Below are 9,799 nucleotides of genomic sequence, written 5' to 3'. Positions count from 1 at the left end.
TCTGTAGACCAGGCTGGTCTCGAACTCACAGAGATCCACCTGCCTCTGCCTCCCGAGTGCTGGGATTAAAGGCATGCGCCACCATCGCCCGGCCTGAGCCAGGTTTTGAAGGAAGCAGCGCTCTTCTGGAAGGTAGGAGGGCATCAAGCACTGAGAGTGGCCTAGTTGGCCTATGAGAGACAACAGAAGACCTCTTGGGTCATGTCAACACTCACCTTTATGCAGAACCAGATGGAGAAAGGGAAAGTTAGGGTGATGAAGAACAGGGAGGCGAGGACAAGCAGCCACTCACAGGCCCCGAACCCAGAGGGCTTGATACCTAGGAAAACAATGATATCAATCATCGCCATATTTACTGAGCAGTATTTATAGTCTAGTGCTAGCACTGGAGTCGGAACAGTTTGGAGATATGTCTGGAGAAACTGGTATGAGCCAGATATCAGAATGATCAGAGTTCCCAGGGCTGGGGTACTGTCTGTGTGATGGATTGTGCGGGCTGTGGAAGGTGGGATAAACTTCTGGACAGGCAGGGAATCTCGGGGGTCAGCAGGCTGGTGGGGGCAGTTGGTTCCATCATTTCATGTCCATTGATGACCTTTAAGCAGAGCACAGAATCTCTTTAAAGCCCAGTTCCCTCACAATACAATGGGATGTCGATTAATTCCAATCCCACAAGAGCCAGCTCCTGAGCTATAGCCAACATGCCTGGCACACACATAAAGATGTCTGCTCATGCTCGACATGTCTCAGGTTTCGCTGGGTGAAGTGTCTAGAAGTCCCTGGCACTGCCTGCCTTTGTGTCTGAAATTTTCCCATTAGAGTCCCTTTACTGGAGTAGGGTGTTTCTTAGTCCTTGGAAACCACCTATTTGGCATATCAGTCTGTGTCTGTTCACAGGTTTTATGGAACTGGGGCTCTGACTCTCCAGAGAACGGCTGGCTTTCAGGGCTTTCAGTGGCAGTTAAAGTGTCCCACTGTCTGGAATGGGAACCTGTTTCTCTGCCTTTCTAGCATTACCCGGACCATCATGTAAGCCAACCCACTACACCCTCTCCTGTTGACTCTGTTCTTCTAGAAAGTTCTGCCCAATACTAGCAAGTTGTTTAATTTCTCTAAGCATTTTCCCTCATCTGTGATGGTATGAAACTAAATAATTCAAAAACAAAACACCCAGCGTGCACCTGTCACATAGAAAGGACTCCACAAACAGAACACCCTCCCTCGCCCCCTTCCCTTCTGTGGTCTGGCACAAACTAACTTGCATTTTTATAGCATTGAAGCCAACAACTTCTAAGGACCAAAGGGTTATCAGGCAAAAAGTACACGCATGGTCCATTTACACTGTAGCTCAACTGCATGAGGCTTCCATAAATAGTTGCTTTCTATGATCCAGCATATATCACACTGCTGGTAACTAGAAACATTAAATCTCCACATGCCAGCAGACGGCAATGTAACATGCTGTTTTTTTTTTTTTTTTTTTTTTTTTTTTTTGGTTTTTCGAGACAGGGTTTCTCTGTGGCTTTGGAGCCTGTCCTGGAACTAGCTCTGTAGACCAGGCTGGTCTCGAACTCACAGAGATCCACCTGCCTCTGCCTCCCGAGTGCTGGGATTAAAGGCGTGCGCCACCATCGCCCGGCTAACATGCTGTTTCTTAATTTCGTCAAACATCCACTATTCTTTGACTATAATTTTTTTTCTTAAATTTGCTATGAAAAGGACTAGAAGTAGATAGATACATTTCTCCCTAAGAGTTGTGGCACCCACGGAGGTGAAAAGGACCCCTTTCTTTGCATTCTCCCCCGTAATATGGTGGTGTTCTTTTTTAGCTGACATTGTGCAAGGTGCATTGGAGGACTTACTTTATTCTCGTATCTACCCTTTGAACATACATTGTGGCCACATGGCTGACAGAGAACGCTCTTTCTGCGGTTACACCGCTGGCAAGGGGCTAGGCTGAAATTTAAACTCAGGTTTGGTTCTTTGGGCTCTGCTGCCTGGGCAGAGTGGGGGAGGCTGGGCGAGGATGAGAAGAGCCACGGTTGTTGCTCAGAGCCTCCACATTGTGTCCACAGGTCCTTCCATGACCACAAATGTCACCACCGTAGTTCCTTTGCATGTTGACTGGGCCAGCCCTGAATCACTCTCTCTTCCAACTCCCATCCATTGGGCAAAAGGGACAAACTATTTGGCTGATATTGCTATTTGTACTTTGACTAATGCGCTTTGGTCTCTGCCTCTGAGTAACAGCCTTAACTCACGCCTTTCTTTTTGCAGACACTGGAATCTTGGACGCAGTCTGACTTTGCCACAGTGGGGTAACTCACTCCACTTGTCTGATCTCTCTCTCTCCACACCTTCCTCTGGTCGGACCTGCCCTCCATACCTTCCTCTGGTCGCTCGCTCTCCAGCAGCACCACCACTTCGGTGCCCTCCTCACCGGATCCCCGAACCTCGTCCACGTCCACTATGGTGGCGGTGGCGGTGGCGGTGGCGGCGGTGGCGGTGGTGGCGGTGGTGGCGGCGGGGACTCGGGGTTCTCCCCGGGTCCCGGTCCGCCCGGCGCTCCGCCCAGCATCCGGGTGCGTGCGACCTCCGCTGCCCCTCCCGGCCTTCGCCCTCTTGTCCTCCCTAGAAGAGGATCTGCCACCTCGCCCGTGGGCCTCTCTGGAAGAGCTCCGCGCCCTGCTGTCCATTCTCAGCGTGGAGGGAGGGCGCGGCCCCGGAGCCAGGTGCTGGCAGAGCGGCAGCCTCAGCTTTCTGAGCCGTTAGGGAGCGACCCCAGGACCCTAACTAAGTAGAACCGTGGGGTCGGGAGGGAGGGGCGAGGGGCGGGGCCGGGGTGGCCATCGTCCCCCGCCCCCCCCCAACTAAACCCAACAGCTCTGTCTGGACAGAGCTCGCGGATCCTCAAGACAGGGCGGGATGCTCTCAGAGGACCTGGGTGGGAGAACCCTGGTGCCACCGCACCAGGCAGCTTCGAGGATCAGGTCCGCGAACTAGAAAGGGAAGGTAGTTCTGCTTTGCTGTTTAACACTGGTGTGAAATAAGACACGGGGTACTAGGGGAGTCTGCTTTAATTTCTGTTTACAAAGGTTTTCTTTTCTCTCCTAGGTCCTGTTCCTATGCTTTCTTGAAGGCAGGAGTTCGGGGGTTTCAAAGTTCAGTGGCCAAACAACTTCTAGTAGCAAACCAGGAGTTGTCTTACCTTTTTCTGGGGAACTTGACAGGGCATAGATGTCTGTATTCCATTGTTTCTCTCTGAAACGGAAGTGTGTATAAATAACTTTTAAAGCAAACTTCACAATTCTACTCCAGTAGAATTAGCCCCTGTTGATAGAAATGTTCATTTATTTAGTGTTTGATATTGATTTTACACATGCCTTTTTTCCTCTTAAAAACTTTTATTTAGAAAATTTTAGTAGCTGCACTTTAATCTCAGCACTTAGGAGGCAGAGGCGGGTGACTCTCCAAGTTCGAGGTCAGTCTGGTCTACTGAGTGAGTTCCAGGACAGCCAGGGTTGTACAGAGAAACTCAGTCTCAAAAAACCAAAATAAACAAATAAAAAACTCCAGTAATGAGAACTTGAAATAAATTAACCTTGAAAACTATTGGGTTTTTTCATGTGTTTCAGATAGCCACGGGAATACAATAAATATTTAGTAACCAAGTAACTTGAAATTAAACTAAACCCTGACCCTAATTTTTTGAAATATTTCAAAAATTATTTTATGTACAGATGTTTTGATTGCATGTATGTCTGTGTACCTTGGGTATGCCTGACACCTGTAGAGGCCAGAAAAGGGCAATAGATCCCCTGGAACAGAAGTTATAGACAACTCTGTACTGCCATGTGGATGCCGGGAATCGAACCTGGGTCCTCTAGGACAACAGCCATGCACTTAACTGCTTAACACCTACCCAACCCTTGACAATGATTCTTGTAAGCTGTAAGAGAGGGCAAATATTTCAAAAATCTGGCTCATTGAATACTTCCTGCCTAGAACAGCACAGTGAGAAAAATTCTGAAGTTGCCTTTGATTCACAGAGAAAAAAGCACTATGAATTTCTTGTTTACTTTGAAAGCAATATAAACACCTATTTTCTAGTTGGCTGGGGTGACGAATGGGTGAAAGTATCTGGAAAAAAATGCATCATGGTCCCTGATAAAACGGCCAACTTAGCATTCTGGAGGTGGAGGAGTTGGGGAGGCAGAGCAGAGTCAGCAGTGAGCACTGTTGGTCAGCCTCCTCTGTGATTACAACGATGCTGGTCTTTTCCTTCAGATTCCTTCTTAATTGAAAATGCTGCTCATGCCTTTGTTGACACTAGTCTACATAGTCATAAGACTTGAATACTTCACTCCTTCTTTGGTGAGACTGACATCTATAGAAATAGGGCAGCTAGAAGGAGGAGGAACTCATTGTTGAGTGCAAATTGAAAGAGCCGGAAAGATTGTAAGGTGTTATGCTTACTCCCATTTAGTGCCTTCAAATTTGATATTCAAAGAAAAGAAGGGGTGAACATATATCTATACAGATTATTTCATGGAACATAAATAGAATTTATTGTCATCCGATAAAAGTTCAAATACCGTTTGGGACCTGGCAGCTACGAAGATGTGTTAATTTTTTTTTCAATTTTCAGATGTCAGATTGACCAACTCTGGGAGAACAGCAGTGTCCAGGGTAGTGATCCAAGGCTTTGAGATGGGGATGGTGTAGATTTAGGAAATATTTCTGATGGAAGATGACCAGATGATATTCTGTATCTATATGTAAAGCGATATAAGTACCTGGCAGTTTCTTTAGGTTATGGGACTTAACAAAGGACAAGAGGAGATTTATTAAACTGAGCAATTTTATTTTATTTATTTTATTTTTTATTTTTAGTTTTTTTGAGACAGGGTTTCTCTGTGTAGCCCTGGCTGTCCTGAAACGCATGCTATACACCAGGCTGACTTCGAACCCAGACAGCCTCCTGCCTCTGCCTCCTGAATTCTGAGATTTAAAGGCAGGCACCACCAGTACTCTCTGGCAGACCCGCCTCCTAGAGCAGGGATCGTTACATCACTGCTGAAATCAGCTTCCTTCTTTTGATTCGGTGCAGCTGGGTTAGAGCCTGAGGCTCTACATTTTTAACGTGTCCCTTTAAAAGACAGGATGCTTTATACTGAGTGGTGAACAGTGGAAGAAAAGGCAGAAAAAAATCTAATGTGGACTGTTTATTCAAGGAGTTGGCTGAGAAGGAGACGCAAGAGAGGGATGTAGGTCAAGGGAAGTTTTTCCCCCTCCTCAGCTTGCTCTCCCTCTCTATGTAAGATAAAAATCAGAACATAATTTTATGTTATAGGAGTCTATAAGGAGATGGAAGCAGAATTGTACAAGGATAGCCAAAGAGCAAAATCGTGGTCCAACAGATGCTATGGGGATAGAATAAAGGGGAAGGGACCACACACACACACACACACACACACACACACACATGCCTGGAAGAAAGACATGGGGAGGCTAATGCAGAGGCCTGGACTGGGGCTGAGGACATTTTTAATGGGGTTAGAACACAGTCATTCTCTAGTAGTGGTGAAATGGTAGATTAAGATGTCTAAGCTGAAAAAAAAGATGTCCAAGCTGGAGTCAAAGGTTTGGAGTCATTTCTAGGGCAACAGACTTGAATTTGGTATCAAACAGCCCAAACTGGGCCTTAATGTTCAAAAAGACTAGGGGGGGGGGTGGCAGGAATAATGTATTGATTCCTTCCTGACCTTCCAAATCACCACACCTTCACCATGCTCTTAAAATGCTCCGCTAAGGCTGAGACTGTAGCTCCCAGTGCTGTGTTTGCCCAGCGGGCACAGAAGCCCTGGGGTCAGCTGCCAACACTGTCAAAAAGCTTCCCTATCTTTTCCTGACTTTCCCAAGGCAAGAATGCTTGTAGGAGCAGCTGCAATTGAAATTTATTGCCAGCTTGGAAGCGGTGCTGGGAGGAGACCAGGTGAGGCAGTTATTAGCAGACAACAGGTAGGCTATGGTCTTCATAACAGACAGAGGGGAGCAAGTGGAGGCCTGACGTGCACATTTCTCTGGTTCTCTGGTGATAGATGAACTCCTCAAACAACTCAATTACACTCGTGTGTGTGTGTGTGTGTGTGTGTGTGTGTGTGTGTGTGTGTGTGTGTAGCAACAAAAACTGGCAAAACACAGGCTCTATGTTTCGACAGCAAAGACTTCCCACATCCTACAAAGACAAGACTTATTACCCTATTTTGAGCACCAACTCCAGGTTCCAGATCCACAGCCTTAAAATTAATTCCTTCAAGATTGAAACACTCCAGCCTGAAGGGAAGCTCTTCAGACAGAAAGGTAAAAAACCCATATAGCTTCCAGGAAGTCCCTGAAACTGACCAGATTCGTCAGGACCCCCCCCCCCCAGAGTATCAATAAAAGTTGAAAATCCCTCTCTGATCTTACTAAGCCAAGCTGCAAAGAAGACCCTGAAACCAGAGCAGCTTCCTGGAAGAAGCAGAAACCAGCAAAGCTGCCTGCGAAAGGTTTAGACCAACTGAGTCCCTTGGAAAGGACACTCTAACTTGTTGAGCAGCCTGCAGAGTGTGCAGTGTGTTCCAGGCTCCCAGCTTTTGCGAGCTGTCACTCATGTTGGGATAGGCTTTGGTTATGCAGCCGTCCTTAGAGTCACTCCTGCTTCTGTTTTGTTTTGTTTTTTGTTTTTCGAGACAGGGTTTCTCTGTGGCTTTGGAGCCTGTCCTGGAACTAGCTCTGTAGACCAGGCTGGTCTCGAACTCACAGAGATCCGCCTGCCTCTGCCTCCCGAGTGCTGGGATTAAAGGCGTGCGCCACCACCGCCCAGCTCACTCCTGCTTCTGTAAGTGACCCCTCACACATATTTCTGTAAGAAACCCCAATAGAACTCTTCGGTTCACCAAGCTGGTCTTTGGTGGTGTTTGTACTTTGGTCTGTCGTGGGCTTCCTATCTGGGGTGAGTAGATGTATGCTGCATCTCCCCAGGAAAAGTTTGGTTATTCAGCCATTGTAGTAATAGGAGCGGCGGGCTGCGTCCCGGCACCCGGCCGCCCACATGGCTAGCTCTACCCGAAATAATTACACGGACACTGTGTTCATTTAATCACCGCTTGGCTCTTTAGCTTTAGCCCTTTTCTTGGCTAACTCTCGCACCTGGACTAGCCCATTTCCAATCATATGTGTCGCACCCCAAGGTGCGCTTACCGGGAAGATTCTAGCCTACGTCCATCCTGGGTCGGAGCTTCATCGCGTGTGCCTCAGAGAGCAGAGCTCTCGCCTCTGCCCGCAGGAGTGGAGCATCTCGTGTCTCTCTGAGGCGTCTGCCCCTGAGAGGAGAGCTGTCGAGTCTCTGAGCTCACTTCCTCTTCCTCCCAGCATTCTGCTCTGTTCACTCCTCCCATCTACGTTCTAACCTATCAGGGCAAGCAGCTTCTTTATTTAATTAACCAGTGGCATTCCTCCATCAAGCCATGGCAAACATTCATCTCAGGCTTTCCTCAAAGATCTCGAGAGCCCTTATGGATATTATAGGGAAGAGAAAATACCCAAACTTTTCAGTGACCACTATTTGCCAGCTCCAAAACTGATTATTATATTCATTGTAGGCCGTCACTATCTTAAGGTCATGTGGCTTAGGCGATAAATGACATCTTGGTCCAGGTTCACCTTTCATAGGCATAGTGGGACTGAATTTATCATCTAGTTATGAGTCTTAGTTGCCAGGTGAATTGTTGGAATAGCAATTTTAGCAGTGGGTAGAATTCCTACAATGGCATATTCAGTCACGGAGTAAGGTACTTTTGTGATAGGGAACAAAGTGTTGTGGGAAAAGGTACATTGAAAGCAGTATCCCTGGAGTTCTGCAGAGGCATCGTCATAAAGGAAGGACCCCAGTGAGGTGGTCCCCATGCTGTTCCCAGCTATAGCTCTTTCCAATGAAGCAACTGCATCCCGCCCATGCTGTCTTCCAGCTCTTCCCTTCAGTAACCTTTTAAAAATTCAATCACGTTTTGGTTTTGCTAACTGTTATGATTAGTTTGTCAGCTCAACATGTAGAGAATCAATGAAAGAGTGTCTAGATCAGGTTGGCCTGTGGGAATGCCTGTGGGAGACTCAGTGTTCCTGTAGGAGACATTCTCACTTTGGCTAATTGAGCTGGCATGCCCCATCCTGAATGTGAATGCCACCAACCTCTGGGCTTGAGCCCTGGACCATGTGAGATTAAAGAAACTTAGTTGATCACTAGACTTGCATGTGTTTAATTCTCTCTACACTCTTGACTGCAGATGTTACTGTTGGGAGCTATTGGGGGCTGTGGACCCCCGGACCCTGAGTTCCCTGTGAGCTGCTTGTTTTCCCTGTGCTTGCAGCTGCTCTGAGCAAAACTACTTGTTTCCCTCTGCTCTGAGCAGGCTGCAGCTCCTCTAAGCATGAGACCTTGATGGCAGGCTGGGGAGTCTGCCACTGAAAGACCCTGAGAGCTGGGGCGTGGCCAAAGCCCTATATAAACTTCCCCTGAGCACAATAAATTTGGCACTCTTGTATCAAGAGTGACCCATGTCTCTGTCTCTCTGTTTGTGTGTCTTTGTATGTTTTTAAGTCCCCGGCATAGTTCCCAGCTAGCGTACTGACCTGTAGTGGCACGGGCACTATAGGCATAGTACCATATAGCATGTAGTACAGCAAGATCAGGAACTATGGATCCCTGAGAAATCACCCATAATTATATAGAAAAGAGGCATGCTTGACACTCTTGTCTCAAGGATATCCCCGTGGCCCATTCTGTCTGTCTGTCTCTGTCTCTGTATGTATGTTTTTAAATTTTCAGCCTAGTTCCCATAGAGTGTAGCCAGTAGAGCACAGGAATGGAACCAGTGGAGTTTTGAAATGGAGGCCCTCAGGGAGATTGCCCTCTGGAATGGTGAGGGTGGATTAAAGATGGGTATGTGTGTTATGTGTGTTTGAGCAAGTCTTTAAAGAGAGAGAGTGTAGACAGATTATAAGTCACAAAAGGATGGTGTGTTACTGTGTTGTCTTTTCTGTTCTTGACTGAAGAAAGACATTTGATTCTGGGAACTGCAGAGAAAGGTATCTTGACTCTGGGATGTGGATATAAGGATTTGTTGCTTGGAAAAGAGGTTCTTCTTGTCTCCACAGAGGGTGAGAACCTGTGGATTCATTCCGGGCTAATGTGGTTTGATTCACCGAAACCCTCTGAAGTGTCACTGTGAATACCCCAAACGATGCTTCACCCAACTAACTGCAGGAAGTAGTACCCTAAATGATTGTTTGCTGAAGACTGTTGGTCTGAAGAGCAGAGGGAGCTCGGCCCCTTCCTTGGTTCCAGAGTGGCGAGCCTTCTTTCCCGCTCCGCTCCCTGCACTAGTCTGGACCCAGAGCAAGCAAGGCTCAGGCCAGAAGGTGGCTGGAGCAGAGCTTTTCAAGGAGGCAGTGGTCTCTGGCTCTGCACACCCAAGATGCAGTGCAGGTGGCAGGACCTGAGGGACCCGTGCAACTACTACCTAGGAGAAGGTTCCCGAGTGTGCCTGCTGTTCCAGCACCCAGTCTCCCCCAAGACAACTGGAAGTAATTCTAGAAGACAATGTCCCCTCTCCCAACAAAGTTTGTCCTCAGGGTTAGGGACATCACTTAGGGGTGGTTGGGGGAAAATTATGTAAGCTCAGGGATCTCTTTGGAAAAAAATGGGAGAAATTGGATGGGATAATAGATTAGTGTGAACTAATAATAATAATAGTGA

The 9,799-nt window shown here is 47.3% G+C and overlaps 1 protein-coding gene across 2 annotated transcripts in view; it reads right to left on the bottom strand.

Annotated features, from left to right (window-relative positions):
* Nucleotides 1-2,696, bottom strand: part of Nphs2 (NPHS2, podocin) — a 20,818-nt gene extending 18,122 nt beyond the window's left edge. For both annotated transcript variants that reach the window (XM_005363906.3, XM_013352501.2), the window contains exons 1-2: nucleotides 2,387-2,696; nucleotides 216-319 (exon numbers count right to left, since the gene is read on the bottom strand). In XM_005363906.3, the coding sequence (XP_005363963.1) occupies nucleotides 216-319; nucleotides 2,387-2,696 (414 nt within the window). The remainder of the gene's footprint in view (nucleotides 1-215; nucleotides 320-2,386) is intronic.
* Nucleotides 2,697-9,799: the final 7,103 nt, after the last annotated feature.

Source organism: Microtus ochrogaster (genome assembly GCF_000317375.1).
Source record: "Microtus ochrogaster isolate Prairie Vole_2 chromosome 6 unlocalized genomic scaffold, MicOch1.0 chr6_random_2, whole genome shotgun sequence".
NCBI classification, from domain to species: domain Eukaryota; kingdom Metazoa; phylum Chordata; class Mammalia; order Rodentia; family Cricetidae; genus Microtus; species Microtus ochrogaster.
This window is presented reverse-complemented; position numbering and strand designations above follow the sequence as displayed.